At 43.5% G+C, this 18,265-nt stretch overlaps 1 protein-coding gene across 1 annotated transcript; it reads right to left on the bottom strand.

Moving 5' to 3' along the window:
* Positions 1–1,026: 1,026 nt before the first annotated feature.
* LOC141141145 (transcription factor 23-like) lies at positions 1,027–13,098 on the bottom strand. The gene is made up of 3 exons (XM_073628850.1): positions 12,835–13,098; positions 10,712–10,981; positions 1,027–1,107 (listed from the first exon to the last, which is right to left on the bottom strand). Exons 1-3 carry the CDS (start codon positions 12,982–12,984, stop codon positions 1,027–1,029), a joined length of 501 nt encoding a protein of 166 aa, XP_073484951.1. The 5' UTR covers positions 12,985–13,098.
* Positions 13,099–18,265: the final 5,167 nt, after the last annotated feature.

Raw genomic sequence — 18,265 nt, forward strand, 5'->3', positions numbered from 1 at the left:
CCTTATTCTGCTTGTCTTCAGCAAACTTTGCGGGCTTTCTTGTGCATCATCTTTAGAAGAGGCTTCCTTCTGGCATGATAGCCATGCAGACCAATTTGATGCAGTGTGCGGCGTATGGTCTGAGCACTGACAGGCTGACCCCCTGCCCCTTCAACCTCTGCAACAATGCTGGCAACACTCATACATCTATTTCCCAAAGACAACCTCTGGATACAACGCTGCGTCGCTGAGCACGTGCACTCAACTTCTTTGGTCAACCATGGCGAGGCCTGTTCTGAGTGGAACCTGTCCTGTTAAACCGCTGTATGGTCTTGGCCACAGTGCTGCAGCTCAGTTTCAGGGTCTTGGCAATCTTCTAATAGCCTGGGCCATCTTTAGAGTGTGGGAGTGATAACACCAAATTTAACACACCTGCTCCCCATTCACACCTGAGACCTTGTAACACTAATGAGTCACATGACACCGGGGAGGGAAAATGGCTAATAGGGCCCAATTTGGACATTTTGACTTAGGGGTGTACTCGCTTTTATTGCCAGCAGTTTAGACATTAATGGCTGTGTGTTGAGATAGTTTGAGGGGACAGCAAATTTACACTGTTATACAAGCTTTACACTCACTACTTTACATTGTAGCAAAGTGTCATTTCTTTAGTGTTGTCATATGAAAAGATATAATAAAATATTTACAAAAATGAGAGGTGTACTCACTTTTGTGAGATACTGTAGGTATATCTACAGTATATGCTTGTGGTGGTGGTTTGGTTTAACATAGCTACTATGGACTCAGGAATTTTTTTTTTGTAGGCCTCCAACTTGAGGAGTGGTGTGAAAATTTAATTAATCCGTAATTTGTAATTGTTTATTTTTTTAACTGATAATTTACAAAGTACAAAAAACGCAAATTCCATGGTGGGTAGAAGATCTGGGATAAACTGTGGGAGACTCTGGAGACCAGCAGGTAATAGGAATTATCCAGCTCTTCAGTAATGATCAGAGGTGTTCAACATATTTTCTTGGATCTTTCTCTTCAATCCTTTCCTGGGGTGCATCCAGCAGATAATTCACATTCTATGGCTTCAGCGTACAGATGGGCCCTCATAGGCCACTTCTAGAAGACAAAAAAAAAAGAAGGAAAGAAATTGAGGAATACTTATAAATAAAGTTTGGTTTTAGCTGACACTTTATATGCATCACCTAAACCAGTGTTCTCCAAACTAAGGCCTGGGGGCCTTTGCTTCCTTTTATCTGTCCCTTGGTGCACTATGCCATCCACTGATACCAACAATGGGGCGTAATTCCCCTCACTGATACCAATGAAGGGGCACCATTCCTCCCAATGAGACCAACGATGGGGCACAATTCCTCCCAATGACACCAACGATGGAGTACAATTCCTCTTTCCAATTACTCCCACTGAAAGAAACGATGGAGCATTTTTTTTTTCTACTGACTGCGGGACATTTTCTACTCCCAATGGCCACAGTCCAGCCCCTCTAAAGTCTGAAGGACAGTAAACCGGCCCTTTGTTTAGAAAGTTTGGAGACCCCTGACCTAGAGCAAAATGTTTTCTGGCTTGTCCTATCTCATCACTCTTTCCTAAAGTCCAACTCTGGGGCCCCTTTACACAACCTTGTGGACCTCTACTGCCAGTCATTTGTGCATTTTCTTTTACACTTACCTTTTCCAGATGTCTTCAGGACTGGTCTTATGAAGTAGTAGGGTCCTCTTCGACCCTTTACAGGGCATCGGTTACTCAGATAGCAGCACTAATGTTGACAACAGCACCACCCTCTGCATAATCACACTGAGAATGAAGAACATTGTGGTGAAGCCCACTCAAGAGGTAGGTCCAGGACTCCCTGCACTTGCAGTATGTCCTCACCTTATTACAAGAGTGATGCTAAAAGTCATTAAATCTGGAAGACCCAAGACATCTTGTAGCAGACAAGAGGTATTGCAGAAAACTGCTGCAGTTCTCCTCGGAAAATTTTCTGGCTACATGACGCAGTCTAAGCTGCACATATTTTCTCTCAACTGACATCCTGAGAATGAGAACAAATAGAAAAATAGAATACCTCCAAATACATAATCCTGTACTCACAGATGATCCAGAGGAAAGAAAAAAGAAACAACCCAATAAAGCATGATCCAATTTGCTCCAGCAAAAAAAAATTCTTCCTGATCCCCCAACAGGCAATCAGATATTCCCCGGATCAACTTTACCTATAAAATATTAGTATCCAATAGTTACATAGTTAATCTGGTTAAAAATAGAAACAAGTCCATCCAGTTCAACCAACACAGAAAAAAACACACACAAAAAAATAAAAACACACAGTGGCGGACCATGACAGTGCAATGTGTGTTGGCATGGCCAGGGGCATATCTACCTAAAAGGCAAACAAGGCGTTTGCTTTAGGTCGCATTTTTCAGGCACTCCCCCCAGGCAGAAGGGAGACTACAAGCAGTAGCGTCGCTATGGGTGTGTGGTCTACCAGAGGGGTGACACTGGCCGTGGACTGACCATTCAGTGACAGGGGAGCAAAGTTGAAGCAGGAGGCAGTAGTGGCTGCATCCTCCGATCCCGGAAATAGCTCACTTGGCAGAGCAGGTCGGAGTCCTGGGCTCGGCTACACAGCTGGTAAAAAGGAGCCGGTGGGCTGCGGGAAGGCGAGAGTACGATGTTGCTTTTTTTTTGGGGGGGGGGGATAAAAGAACCTCCTGGTGTAGTATAAGTGGAGCTCTAATAGGAAAAGGTGCCTAAACAGGAAGAAGTGGAGTTTACAGATGAAGGGGTGGCTCTTGAACAGGAAGGAGTGGGACAAATTGAGATGGGGCACCTGATTTTAGTCTTGCCTAGGGCAGCACAAAGCAAAATACACCACTCGGCACAGCCACATGTGATAGGGCAAAAATGCAAGAGAACACTTACCACCTTATGACAGAAAGTGCCTAAATAAGGCTCCTTATGTCAGGATTATTTTAGTTCCACAAATACTTTATTTGAAAAGGAGTACATATACTGTACATGGGCCTAAGGAACTAGGAGATCGCAGAAGTGTAACAAAAGAAACCAACGATAACCATTCTGTGCGAACAGTATGCATCTTAATATGAATACCTAGATTTCCTAATTTCCCAATCACTACTGATCATCGAGTAAACCAGGAAGTGCCGGTAAACTTTTTTTCCTCGCTTCATGCTGACAGGGAGAGCTGATCAGCGGCTCTCCCTGTCAGAGGATTGATTATCAGCACAGCCCCCATCAAAAGGTGCCAATCAGTGCCCCATCGAAGTGCCACTCAGTAATGCTTGTCAGTAGCTCCTCATCAGTGTTGCCTATCCAGTGCCACCTATCAGTGTCGTCAGTGCCGCCTATCAGTGCCGTCAGTTAACCACTTGCCACCCGCCATATAGCAGAATGGAGGCGGCAAAGTGGTTGTGATATCCTGACCGGACGTCATATGACGTGCCCAGGATAACACAGCCGTCAGTGCCCATCATTTTTTTTTTTTTTAAATGTTGGCCTTTTTTCGTTTATAGCTCAAAAATTAAAACCTGCAGAGGTGATCAAATACCACCAAAAGAAAGTTCTATTTGTGGGAAGAAAATTATAAAAATTTAGTTTGGGTACAGTGTTGCACGACCGCGCAATTGTTATTCAAAGTGTAACAGCGCTGAAAGCTAAAAATTGTCCTGGGCAGGAAGAGGGGAAAGTGCCTGGTATGGAAGTGGTTAAGAATGCTTAAAGTGAAGCAGTAAAAATAAAATATTACTTTAAATATCGTGCATGGGGGGTCCCCTTAGTCTGCCTGTAAAGTAGCGCATCTACTTGATGTGTTTTACAGTCCCACAGCAAAATGACATTTCTAAAGGAAAAAATGTCATTTAAACTTGCTTGCGGCTGTAATGTATTGTCGGATCCCGTTAATATAGATAAAAATCAAGGAAAAAATTGACGTGGTTCCCCCCCCAGTCTATACCAGGCCCTTTGGGTCTGGTATAATTATAAAGGGGAACTCCCATGCCAAAAATGTAAAAAAACAAAACAGCGTGGGGTCCCCGCCCAAAATCCATGGCAGGCCCTTCGGGTCTGGTATGGATTTTAAGGGGAATGCCACGGCAAAATTGTAAAAAATATTGACGTGGGGGTCCCCCCCAAAATCCATACCAGGCCCTTATCCGAACATTGAGCCTGGAGGACAGGATGGGGGGGGGTCGAGTGAGCCCCCCCCCCCCCCGAACCATACCAGGCCACATGCCCTCAACATGGGGAGGTTGCTTTGGGGTCCCCCCCAAATATTTTGTAATGTTTGCTGTAATAAATATCCCCATTTTTTTCTTTTAAAAAAGCTAATTATTTTCTCAGTTTAGGCTGATATGTATTCTTCTACATATTTTTGGTTAAAAAAAAATCGCAAAAAGCGTATATTGATTGGTTTGCACAAAAGTTCTACAAAATAGGGGATAGATTTATAGCATATTTATATTTTTTCGTTTGTTTAGCAAAAAATAAAAACCCCAGTGGAGATCAAATACAACCAAAAGAAAGATCTATTTGTGGGAAGAAAATGATAAAAATCTTATACGGGTACAGCGTTGCATGACCGCACAATTGTCATTCAAAGTGCGACAGCACTGAAAACTGGAAATTGTCCTGGGAAGGAAGGGGTGAAAGTGGTATTGAAGTTATTAATAAAGGAATTGTCAAAAACTGTCTTTTGTTTTTTTTTTACTTTTTGACACTTTTTTTGGCGAATGGGTAGGGGTACAATGTATCCCTACCCATTCACATAGGGGGGCCGCCTTTTTTTTTTTTTTTTTTTTTAATTCTGGCACGGGGTTCCCCTTAACCACTTTAATACACTGTGTTATATATACTACACTGCCTGCACTGACTGAATATAGAGTGTACACCTAATGCAGAGTGTGTGTGTATACAGTCAGGTCCATAATTATTGGGACATCAACACAATTCTAATCTTTTTGGCTCTATACACCACCACAATGGATTTGAAATGAAAAGAACAAGATGTGCTTTAACTTCAGACCTTTAGCTTTAATTTGAGGGTATGTACATCCAAATCAGGTGGACGGTGTAGGAATTACAACAGTTTGTATGTGTGCCTCCCACTTTTTAAGGGACCAAAAGTAATGGGACAATTGGCTGTTCCACGGCCAGGTGTGTGTTATTCCCTCATTATCCCATTTACAAGGAGCAGATAAAAGGTCCAGAGTTCATTTCAAGTGTGCTATTTGCATTTGGAATCTGTTGCTGTCAACTCTCAATATGAGATCCAAAGAGCTGTCACTATCAGTGAAGCAAGCCATCATTAGGCTGAAAAAACAAAACAAACCCATCAGAGAGATAGCAAAAACATTAGGTGTGGCCAAATCAACTGTTTGAAACATCCTTAAAAAGAAAGAATGCACCGGTCAGCTCAGCAACCCCAAAAGACCCAGAAGACCATGGAAAACAACTGCGGTGGATGACCGAAGAATTCTTTCCCTGGTAAAGAAAACACCCTTCACAACAGTTGGCCAGATCAAGAACACTCTCCAGGAGGTGGGTGTATGTGTGTCAAAGTCAACAATCAAGAGAAGACTTCACCAGAGTGAATACAGAGGATTCACCACAAGATGTAAACCATTGTTGAGCTTAAAAAACAGGAAGGCCAGATTAGAGTTTGCCAAACAACATCCTATGGACAGATGAGACCAAGATCAACTTGTACCAGAGTGATGGGAAGAGAAGAGTATGGAGAAGGAAAGGAACTGCTCATGATCCAAAGCATACCACCTCATCAGTGAAGCATGGTGGTGGTAGTGTCATGGCGTGGGCATGTATGGCTGCCAAAGAAACTGGTTCTCTTGTATTTATTGATGATGTGACTGCTGACAAAAGCGGGAGGCACATATACAAACTGTTGTAATTCCTACACTGTTCACCTGATTTAGATGTAAATACCCTCAGATTAAAGCTGAAAGTCTGCAGTTAAAGCACATTTTGTTCGTTTCATTTCAAATCCATTGTGGTGGTGTAAAGAGTCAAAAAGATTAGAATTGTGTCAATGTCCCAATATTTATGGACCTGACTATATATTAAATACACTGCCAGCACAGCCACTAACTAACCTGTCTGCCTAATCTAGCCCAATCTATCTCCGTCCATACACTATGCACGGACACTATGTAAGCAGCCTTATATAGTTTGGGGTGTGGACTTAGTCCCTCTGAGCCATAATTGGCCAAAGGCACCCTGCCTTTGGCCAACCATGGCTCTCACAGCAGAGTGTGCTGTGATTGGCCAAAGCATGCAGGTCAGGTGCATGCTTTAGCCAATCGTCAGACGTCAATGCAATCTCGCAGTGCATAATGGGGCGTTCTGCAGCGCTCGCATTTCCCACGAATGCCCCATATGTTGGGGTTCGTTTGCTAGCAAACAACCGATGTTCAAGTCGAACTTACGTTCGACTCGAACCGCGGGCTCTTTCCTATTTATTGGTAATATTATGTCTTACCATCCCTGGTCTTTACCCATACGTTTTCCTTGAAATGTCATCCTCTTCCTTTTGTAACCTATAGTAAAGTACAAAAGTGGACCAAAAAAGTTTATGTGAACATGCACAAAAAAGTGCTCCTAGGGTGTGCATTGGTCCCTTCCCGAAGAAGAAGGATCCTTCCCTGACCCCCTGGAGCACAAGACTTTTATTGGAGGTAAGGCACACTCAGGTCCTCATAGCTAAAAGGTCCAGCGGACCCAGTTCCTCATTATCAGCAGAAGCTGACAAACCAGTGCTAGGTAGGGGGCTCTCCCGAAGAGAGATCCCCAAGTCAGGGGAGAATGTACCTAATGGCTACAAATTCTCCCCCTAAACTACAGGGTAGCCCTGAAGACCCACACCCTACCATCCGAGTGAGCAACAAACACATAAATTAGTGTAGGGTGACATACACATGGAGAGAGAGAATACAGTAAATATGCAAAATTAAAAGTGCCTGTGCAGGTGCATTGAATAGGCCTTGCTGCCTGGTAACAAAATTTGCCTCGGTCTTGGCCAAAAGGTCTTCTTGTGCAGAAGAAAAAGCTCAGCTGTTATGGCCTAGTGCAGTTTCAGTGGGGTCCCAATCTCATAGTGCTACTCCAGCATCCCTGGTATGCCGCTCCCAGGGGGTGCTTGAAACCAGGGGCCCTCTGCCTTCCCAAGGTAGACAAGGTAGCACAGTCAAATCAGAAGACCCTCGGGGCCCAGTGCTTCCACCAGGGAATTCCCCGATCCCCAACAGTACAAACAAATGGCAACTACTCCAACCTATACTGGCCTTTGCAGCAAGAAGCAAATGGAAAGGCGACATATTTCCAAAAACAACAAAGAAAAATTCTCAGCTCACCTACCAACCAGCCTGCAATAAACTGAATTGTCCTATTTAACAGTTCACGTTAGTGCATTATATGACTGTGTGTTCCCTTTCTCAATTGGGTACCGTGATTGAGGCCTCGCTGACAAACTGACTTAAAGTATATTTATTTGCTTTTTATTTTGGATAGAGTATGGAATTCCAGTATCCCCCTCAGCATATATTTTTTTCTAATTTCTTGTCCTGGCAACCAAATAGAAAATTGAAGAAATCTCTCCAAAGTGAAAAAAATCACCTCTAAGTGCGTTGTCCAGATCATTTGTGCCCATTGGATCATTTCTAATTTATTCCTGTTCCAGTGACAACTGTAAAATGTTGGACTTCTCATCACATTCTGTTCTTGTGACAGTGGCTCCTGGGACAAGTGAATTTTCCCAACAGGGACACAGTCAATAATAACGCATGACCCAATCATCCAAACAAAACAAAAAAAGGGTCTTTAGATGCACTTTAGTACAAGTGGCACACATGGCACTAATGTTGGGATAGGCCATGTTCCAATGTTAGGGTCAATGATGTCCCGAGTATCTCCCACCCCAAGATTATTGACCTAACAATGGCAGTTAACTTCCCAGTTTGAAGGGACTTGGGTTTAGACCCAACCCAAGCTCATCACAATTTCAGAACATTATGGGGTTTGTTTGTTTTTTAAAGAGACTGCACCAAAGGAGCAGAGACAGATTGTAATACAAATCTGAAAGGGGTTCTAATCTGTCCACAATGTCCAAAATAAAAAAAAAGTTTTCACATCAGGCTATATACACTATTGGGAGGAGCGACGTGCTGACGTCACCGTGTTCGGGTAGGTACCTGAGTGACGGGCTGCATTAGAGAGCCGGCCGGCTTGATTTTTTACGCTCTGTTTATCTACTTAAGTGTAAGTTTTTTAACATTAAAATTACCGTAAGATTTTACACTATGGAAGCCTTTTATTTCTTCATGGGGATTGTGTGGCATTCTGTTTCTTTGAGTGGTGGAAACCTTTTTAAGACTCTGAGGCTGTGACTGTTGCTGTGTTTAACAAAGACCCCGGCTGAGTATTAAGCCGAAAGCGCTTGTGATCTCCCGTAATAGGAGATCATAGGAAGTCGGTAAGCGGCAGTGTGTCTAGTGGTGGAAGTCATCTCTCTCTTTCATATCACATTCCTTGGGTGCATCGTTTGTCATTTCACATTGATGTTACCACATTGGATGGACTTTATTTGTTGTTACTTTTCACCCATTTAATCACATATTTTAGAAATTATCGCAACTATTTAATTTATTGGAAAAGTATTTACACTATATTACCAAAAATATTGGGAGGCCTGCCTCTACACGCACATGAACTTTAATGGCATCCCAGTCTTAGTCCATAGGGTTCAATTTTGAGTTGGCCAACTCTTTGCAGCTATAACAGCTTCAAATTTTCTGGGAAGGCTGTCCACAAGGTTTAGGAGTGTGTCTATGGGAATGTTTGACCATTCTTCCAGAAGCGCATTTGTAAGGTCAGGCACTGATTTGGACAAGAAGGCCTGGCTTACAGTCTCCATTCTAAGTCATCCCAAAGGTGTTCTATCGGGTTGAGGTCAGGACTCTGTGTAGGCCAGTCAAGTTCCTCCACCTCAAACTTATTCATTCATATCTTTATGGACCTTGTTTGTGCACTGGTGCGCAGTCATGTTGGAACAGGAAGGACCATTCCCAAACTGTTTCCATAAAGTTGGGAGCATGAATTTGTCCAAAATGTCTTGGTATGCTGATGCTTTAAGAGTTCCCTTCACTGGTACTAAAGGGCCAAGCCCAACCCCTGAAAAACAACCCTGCACCATAATCCCGCCTCCACAAAATGATTTGGACCAGTGCACAAAGCAAGGTCCATAAAGACATGGATGAGCGGGTTTGGGGTGGAAGAACTTGACTGGCCTGCACTTGCTGCTCCCAACGCAGACGCGTCACGGTGACGAGCTGGGAGCAGCAGGGTACGTTCAGGGCTGTCTGCTCCTCCTGTCTCCTGCTCTCTGTCTATGGGCGGTCAGGTCCCATGGTACTCTGTTTCTGTGTCCTGAGGTTGTGGCAGCATTTTACTGTCCTAAGTGAAAAAATAATTCCAGAAAAATGTATTCCAAAGCTTGGGGAAGCCACTCCAGAGAAGCAGTCTTTCCAGCGCACTTGAGGAAATTTAAATTGACCAAGACACAGCGGTATTCCATCTCAGGATTACCAAAGACCATTAAACCAAAGGCATGATCAGACCCTGAGGGGTCGTTCCCTAGGGTGAGCAGGCAATTCACCTGGTGGTGGTGGTTTTACATCACTGAATTTTATTACTAGACAGCACGTATCAAAGCACAGAGTCTAAGGAAGGATCCTAGACTCATTATTGTGTGGGACATTTTCACTGGAACTTTTTTATACCACATTTTTATTTGTTTGTTTTGTTTATGGTAGTGGGAGTTTGTATCTTTCTTATAAACAAGTGGAATTAGCGCACCATTCCTTTAATCATTCATATTGTGTTGAAGGCCTTTGCACCTGTTCTAGGACAATCAACATCTGCCTTGACCTTGACCATGGTGAATGAATTGATGCCTAAATGTAGACAAAAAAAAATCTGCAAAGGACATGACGTATTAGTAATCTGATGTGTCTCTTGTGCGGCTGGCTTCTGGATTCCTTGCAATCTTCTTCTGCACCCCCTTTCCTACCCCCGCTGCTGTAATCTACGGGTGCGGCAAGGTTTAATAAAATAGAGGGAGCTTTGACAGGCTCTCATCGAGAGAGCCTGACTATGCCCACCCTTCTCACCACCCTGTGCAATTCATAGAAGAAATAGCTACAACTTCTATAAACAAAACAAAATCTATGAATGGAGAACGGGCAGATGATTGAAAGGTCCATCCCCTCCATTCATAAATCACATTTCATTTATAGAAGCTGTAGCTATGGCTTCTATGAATGTAGGGGAGGGGGCAGAAAGGATAGACATAGTTGGGCACTCTCAATATGTGCCTGTCACATTTCCCTCCATTCTATTAACCTCCACCGCACCAGAAGATTAAAAGAAGTGGTCTGGAGAAAGAATTAAATGTCCTCAGCATAACAGAACAAGTCCATTCAAATGTGACCAACTACTTCTAATGACAAGAAAGGCTTTGAGTTATCTGTCTCTTGTAAATGGTTTCACTTGCACCTGTTCCCAGAGATAACTAAGCTGGAAAAAAAAAAATCTTCAACCCAGGAGTGAAGTCCTTTAAGGTGACATCATGGATTGAATTTGTTTTACACAATAAACCCTGTGTGGCCCATGTTACCTTTATAGGATGCAGGTACCCAGGACCCCTTCCAGACGGAGCACTATTCCCATCCTGATCCAACGTCTGAGTGAGGTGGGCTATGTAGCTGGTGGCCAGGACCAGGACATCCAGCTTAGACAGTTTGGTGTCTGGGGGGACAGAGGGCAGGGCAGCCTGGAGGGACAAGAAGGCCTCCCGAAGGGTGCGGACCCTGTTCCTCTCCCGGGCATTGTTCTCAGGAGTCTTCTTCCCTGAAACTGCCCCATGGGACTTAGTGGGAGAAGCAACCTGTAAAAGACAACATATATATATAAAACACTATCTATATTGACTCTAACAACGTTCATTGAATACAATTAGCCAATAAATATTAATTTAGTTTAAAGTGAAACTCTGGCCAAAACATTTTCTTTTGGTTTTCAGTGAAGTGGGGAAGGGCTAGAACACCAGCCAGGTTATCTTTAACCTTAGGACAGGAAAACAAGGAGGTCCTGGACCTCCCTGTACTGCAATTAGGCAATATACGGAATGTACAGAAAAAAAACACACACACACACAGGAATCAAATAAAAAAAGCCAACATAAGTATACTTATTTTCAAAAAGTGACAGCTATTTTCCATTGAGTCCAATGAGGTTTGAAGTCAACAATCACATTTCTGAAAAGAGAATGCCACTTATTTTTAGAAAATAATCATATACACTATATTACTAAAAGTATTAGGGCGCCTGCTCTTACACACACATGAACTTTAATGGCATCCCAGTCTTAGTCCTTAGGGATCAATATTGAGTTGGCCCACCCTTTGCAGCTATAAAAGCTTCAACTCTTCTGGGAAGGTTGTCCACAAGGTTTAGGAGTGTGTCTATGGGAATGTTGACCATTCTTCCAGAAGCGCATTTGTGAGGTCAGGCACTGATGTGGACGAGAAGGCCTGGCTCGCAGTCTCCGCTCTAATTCATCCCAAAGGTGCTCTATCGGGTTGAGGTCAGGGCTCTGTGCAGGCCAGTCAAGTGCCTCTATCCCAAACTCGCTCATTCATGTCTTTATGGGCCTTGCTTTGTGCACTGGTCCAAATCATTTGGTAGAGGGGGGATTATGGTGTGGGGTTGTTTTACAGGCCCTTGGCCCCTTAGTTCCAGTGAAGAGAACTCTTAAAGTGGAGTTCCACCCACTTTTACAACTCTTCAGCATCCCTCACTAAACTTTGCACTGTAAACGAATTGGATATTTTAAAAAAAAATTTTCTCAGCACTTACTGTATATCTGTTGTATTCATTTTTCACTTCCTCCTCCCTGACCGCGGCCCATCGCACCATTTCCTGTTTGCAATGCCTTCTGGGAAGGGGCGGCAACTTCCTCTGACACTGCCGTTGCTATGGAAACCTGACCTGAAACCTATTACACTGCTTGTGCTGCACTGAGCATGTGCGAGATCTGCAAGGATGAGATCCAGGAAGAAATACAGTCTGGCTTCAGATGCCCAGACTTAAGATGGCCACAGCCTGCTGTAAGTTTATAAAATAACAAACTACTGCTATAAACGAACAAAACAGACCTTAGTTTACAGACTAACTTTACTAGAATACATTAAGCTTGTGTATTATAGGGGTATTTTTATTTAAAAAGTATAATTTCGGCTGGAACACCACTTTAAGGTGTCAGCATACCAAGACATTTTGGACAATTTCATGCTCCCAACTTTGTGGGAACAGTTTGGGGATGGCCCCTTCCTGTTCCAACATGACTGCACACCAGTGCACAACCCATTAAGACATGCATGAGCGAGTTTGGGGTGGAGGAACTTGACTGGCCTGCACAGAGTCCTGACCTCAACCCAATAGAACATCTTTGGGATGAATTAGAGCGGAGACTGGTCAAACATTCCCATTGACACACACCTTAACCTTGTGGACAGCCTTTCCAGAAGAGTTGAAGCTGTTATAGCTGCAAAGGGTGGACCAACTCAATATTGAACCCTATGTACTAAGACTGGGATGCCATTAAAGTTCATGTGCGTGTAAAGGCAGGTGTCCCAATACTTTTGGTAATATAGTGTACATCCCCTTAGCAGTGAAAAAGCAGAAAATGAATTCAGTTATTCCATCAATCTTCACAGGCAGGCCCTTTCACCCACTTACAGTCTGACGTTTTGTGATTTTTTGTCCTCTCCTACGCCCAATCAGCTGTGCTCTTGACTCCCGCTGGGGCCCCTCGATGGCGTCTCCTACCTGAGCCTCTTCCACTGGCTCCTGAAGTTCCCAGTTCGGCAAAACGACGGCTCTCAGCATTCTGACTGGCTAGCAATGACTTCACATCTTACTATATGAACATGCTTTAAGCTGAATTAAAAAGAGAAAAAAACTTTCCCAAAGCTCATTAAGGAAAATGAATTTGGAGAGAGCGGAAGATTCCTTTGGGATAATTTATGTTTCATCCCCCAAGCTGTGTAATGAGAACAGCGCGCTCTGCGTGGCTCTTATCAGCTTCAGACGTGTAATGAGGGGATGTTTTAAGTTGCTCTCTTTGTGGTTTTATCTGGCTGTCCGGCCAGCACTTTTCTCCAGCCACTGCCAAGATGCCAGAACCCAAAATACGCCCCGTCTACTTCTCTGAAACCTTCAGGACACCCAGATGGATTGTGCTTTATGGAAAAGGCCACCACCGTGCATTGTCTCTCGGCATTTAAAAGACTGGTCCACCCAAAAGTGTTAGTTTCGTTTTAGGTGGATTCTAATAGGCTGAGTCACCTTATTCTTCGTAGAGTGTGGGAGCGGTGACTTTAGATATCGAGAGTTCGAGTACTGATGTTCGCTTTAAAGAGCATTTCCAGATAACTCATAGGAGCGATAATTGACATAATGATATGTAGCAAACACCACAACTTTGATAAAACCAACAAGTTTGTTCAATTGACCTTATTCTGAGTTTTTGTATAACTGCGGAATAAGCACATACATCTCTATACAGGGTTAGTACGAATGTACCTCCTAGGGTCTCTGCTCTGTATCTTTCTCCCGTTTCGATCCTTATACCACCAATTACATTTGAAATTCTAAGGAATTATTTAATCTGAGTGGTGACCAAGAGACATTTGTTTTTATTATTTGGTGTTTAGTGTATTAGAAGCAGCAGTGAGGGTGTTTGAGGGTCACCAGCAGGTGTGTTCCAGGGTCACCAGCAAGTGTGTTTCAGCATCACCAGTAGGTGTTTTCCAGGGTCACCATAAAGTGTGTTTCAGCATCACCAGTAGGTGTGTTCCAGGGTCACCAGAAAGTGTGTTTCAGCATCACCAGTAGGTGTGTTCCAGGGTCACCACAAAGTGTGTTTCAGCATCACCAGTAGGTGTGTTCCAGGGTCACCACAAAGTGTGTTTCAGCATCACCAGTAGGTGTGTTCCATGGTCACCAGCAGGTGTGTTCAAGGGTCACCACAAAGTGTGTTTCAGCATCACCAGTAGGTGTGTTCCAGGGTCACCACAAAGTGTGTTTCAGCATCACCAGTAGGTGTGTTTCAGGGTCACCAGCAGGTGTGTTCCAGGGTCACCACAAAGTGTGTTTCAGCATCACCAGTAGGTGTGTTCCAGGGTCACCACAAAGTGTGTTTCAACATCACCAGTAGGTGTGTTCCAGGGTCACCAGGGTCACCACAAAGTGTGTTTCAGCATCACCAGTAGGTGTGTTCCAGGGTCACCACAAAGTGTGTTTCAGCATCACCAGTAGGTGTGTTCCAGGGTCACCAGCAGGTGTGTTCCAGGGTCACCACAAAGTGTGTTTCAGCATCACCAGCAGGGGTGTTCCAGGGTCATCGCAAAGTGTGTTTCAGCATCACCAGTAGGTGTGTTCCAGGGTCACCACAAAGTGTGTTTCAGCATCACCAGTAGGTGTGTTCCAGGGTCACCACAAAGTGTGTTTCAGCATCACCAGTAGGTGTGTTCCAGGGTCACCACAAAGTGTGTTTCAGCATCACCAGTAGGTGTGTTCCAGGGTCACCAGCAGGTGTGTTCAAGGGTCACCACAAAGTGTGTTTCAGCATCACCAGTAGGTGTGTTCCAGGGTCACCACAAAGTGTGTTTCAGCATCACCAGTAGGTGTGTTCCAGGGTCACCACAAAGTGTGTTTCAGCATCACCAGTAGGTGTGTTCCAGGGTCACCACAAAGTGTGTTTCAGCATCACCAGTAGGTGTGTTCCAGGGTCACCAGCAGGTGTGTTCCAGGGTCACCACAAAGTGTGTTTCAGCATCACCAGCAGGGGTGTTCCAGGGTCATCACAAAGTGTGTTTCAGCATCACCAGTAGGTGTGTTCCAGGGTCACCACAAAGTGTGTTTCAGCATCACCAGTAGGTGTGTTCCAGGGTCACCAGAAAGTGTGTTTCAGCATCACCAGTAGGTGTGTTCCAGGGTCACCACAAAGTGTGTTTCAGCATCACCAGTAGGTGTGTTCCAGGGTCACCAGCAGGTGTGTTCAAGGGTCACCACAAAGTGTGTTTCAGCATCACCAGCAGGTGTGTTTCAGGGTCACCAGTAGGTGTGTTCCAGGGTCACCACAAAGTGTGTTTCAGCATCACCAGTAGGTGTGTTCCAGGGTCACCACAAAGTGTGTTTCAGCATCACCAGTAGGTGTGTTCCAGGGTCACCACAAAGTGTGTTTCAGCATCACCAGTAGGTGTGTTCCAGGGTCACCACAAAGTGTGTTTCAGCATCACCAGTAGTTCTCCCTGTGTCTGCGTGGGTTTCCTCCGGGTACTCCGGTTTCCTCCCACACTCCAAAGACATGCTGGTAGGTTAATTGGATACTGCCTAAATTGGCCCTAGTATAGGTATGAATGTGAGTTAGGGACCTTAGATTGTAAGTTAAGTATAATATATATATATATGTAAAGCGCTGCGTAAATTGACGGCGCTATGTAAGTACAATTAATAAATAATAAATTAATAAATATTAAAATAAAATAAATAAAGTGTACTGTATCTACTCCAACCTACAGTCCCCATATTACAAGCCCTTTTCTTTGGATACACCTTGTAATACACTACTTAAGAGAGAAATTTCAGTCCAGGCATTAAACAGTTAACAGCAACTTTATTGAAGAAAGGCAACATGCAGGAACAGTTCTTATGAGGTAGTTTCTCACGTGGATTCCTGTACAAGGTGCTTTAATATATATATACGTATATATACGTATATATATGTGATTCTGCACAGGAGAGCCGCCCTCTAGCAGTAAAACTGCTATGGGGTAGTCTTTAAGTGGTTAATTCCCTCTTCTCAAGAGAGAATACATTCAGTTCCTCTAATCTCTCATAGCTGAGCTCCTCCATGCCTCTTATGAGTTTGGTTGCACTTCTCTACACTTTCTCCAGTTCCCCAATATCCTATTTGAGAACTGGTGCCCAAAACTGAACTGCATATTCCAGATGAGGTCTTACTACTGATTTGTACAGGGGCAAATTTGTACTGGAGTCTGTACCTTTCTTAATACAAGAAAGGACTTTGCTCGCTTTGGAAAACGCAGCTTGGCATTGCATGCTATTATTAAGCTTATGATCTACCAAAACCCCCAGATCCTTCTCCACCATTGATTCTCAAAGTTGTACACCCCTAGTATGTACGATGCATGCATATTCTTAGCCCCCAAGTGCATAACTTTACATTTATCAACATTAAACCTCATTTGCCACATAGTTGCCCAATTAAACAGTACATTGAGGTTGGCTTGTAAGTTTTAGACATCCTGTAGGGACCTTATTCCACTGCATAGCTTAGTGTCATCTGCAAACACTGAAATTTTGCTTTTAATCCCAGATCCCATGTAATGGTCCCAACACTGAACCTTGGGGTACACCACTGATAACCTTAGACCATTCAGAGTAAGAATCATTAACCACTACTCTCTGAATTCTGTAGACTTTACCTTACACATTAGCCGTGTGTGAGGAAATGCTATGACAAAATCTAAATATACTATGTCCACAGTTACCCCTTTGTCTAAGGTTTTACTTACCCCCTCATAACAATAAATCAGATTTGTCTGACAACTTCAGTCTTTCATGAATCCATGCTGTTTGTTGCTTAAAATATTATTTTGCAGCAAGAACTCATCTATGTGGTCTTTTATTAAATACTCCAGTATCTTCCCAACTATTGAAGTTAAACTAACAGGTCTTTAGTTACTTGGTAAAGACTTTGATACCTTTATAAATATGGGCACCACACTGGCCCTACGCCAATCCAGTGGTACCATTCCAGTCATTAAGGAATCCCTAAAAATTAGAAACAATGGCTTTGAAATGACAGAGCTCAATTCTTTTAGGATCCATGGGTGGATGCCATCTGGTCCAGGTGCTTTATCCACCTTTATTCTGTCTAAATATTTCCAGACTATATCAACTTTGAGCCATTGTGGATCATATGGGGCTGTGTCAACACCACCCCCATTATGATCATGAGCTCCTTGCATGCTCCTTTGTATACACAGAGCTGAAGAAAGTATTTAATATATTTGCCTTCTCTTTGTCCCCAGTCACCCACTGGGCCCACATGCTCAGACCTGACCTTTTTACTATTAATATATTTGAAGAATTTTTCAGGGTCTGTCCTACTATCTTTTGCAATCTGACATTCATTTTGAATGTTTGCAGCCTTGATTTCCTTTTTACATATTCTGTTATATTCTTTGTAAAATTTAAACGATGATAGTGTTCCTTCATTTTTATATTTATTAAAAGCTATTTTCTTATTTATATATTTTTTAACTTTGGATATGAACCACATAGGTTTTATTTTTAGCTGTTTAACCACTTTAATACCAGGCACTTAGACACCTTCCCGCCCAGACCAATTTTCAGCTTTCAGCGCTGTTGCAATTTGAATGACAATTGCACGACCATGCTACACTGTACCTAAACAAATTTTTTATCATTTTGTTCCCACAAATAGAGCTTTCTTTTGGTGGTATTTGATCACCTCTGCGGTTTTTATTTTTTGCGCAACAAATAAAAAAAGACCGAAAATGTTTAAAAAAAACAAGTTTTTCTTTGTTTCTGTTAAAATTTTTTGTAAATAAGTACGTTTTCTTCTTCAATGACGGGCACTGATATGGCTGCACTGACGGGCACTGATACGGCGGCACTGATGGGCACCGATGAGGTGGCACTGATGGGCACTGATGATGGGCACTGATAGGCGGCATTGATGGGCACTGATAGGCGGCATTGATGGGCACTGATAGGTGGCACTGGTATGTGGCACTGATGGGCACTCATAGGCGCCACTGATGGGCACTCGTAGGTGGCATTGATTGGTACATATGTGTGGCACTGATGGGTACTTATGGGTGGCACTGATAGGTGCCACTGATGGGCACTGATAGGTGGGCACTGATGGGCACAGATGGGCACTGACAGGTGGCACCGATGGGCAATGACAGGTGGCACTGATGACACTGATTGGTGGCACTGATAAAATGTATTTGTGGCATTGCTGGGCATAACTAAAACATAATGGTGCCAATCAGTGCCCATTTGTGGGCACTGATTGGCACAGATTGGGCACATTGGGCACATGTGGATG

Source organism: Aquarana catesbeiana, linkage group LG04 (genome assembly GCF_042186555.1).
Source record: "Aquarana catesbeiana isolate 2022-GZ linkage group LG04, ASM4218655v1, whole genome shotgun sequence".
NCBI classification, from domain to species: Eukaryota; Metazoa; Chordata; class Amphibia; order Anura; family Ranidae; genus Aquarana; species Aquarana catesbeiana.

Bases quoted from the DNA above. Each gene is read 5' to 3' on its own strand.
- LOC141141145 (XM_073628850.1), bottom strand. From the start codon at position 12,984: ATGCTGAGAGCCGTCGTTTTGCCGAACTGGGAACTTCAGGAGCCAGTG. The intron at 10,982-12,834 runs GTAAGTGGGTGA...TGTCTTTTACAG, and splicing joins AAATCACAAAACGTCAGACT to GTTGCTTCTCCCACTAAGTC. The intron at 1,108-10,711 runs GTAACATGGGCC...TTTGTCTTCTAG, and splicing joins GGTACCTGCATCCTATAAAG to AAGTGGCCTATGAGGGCCCA.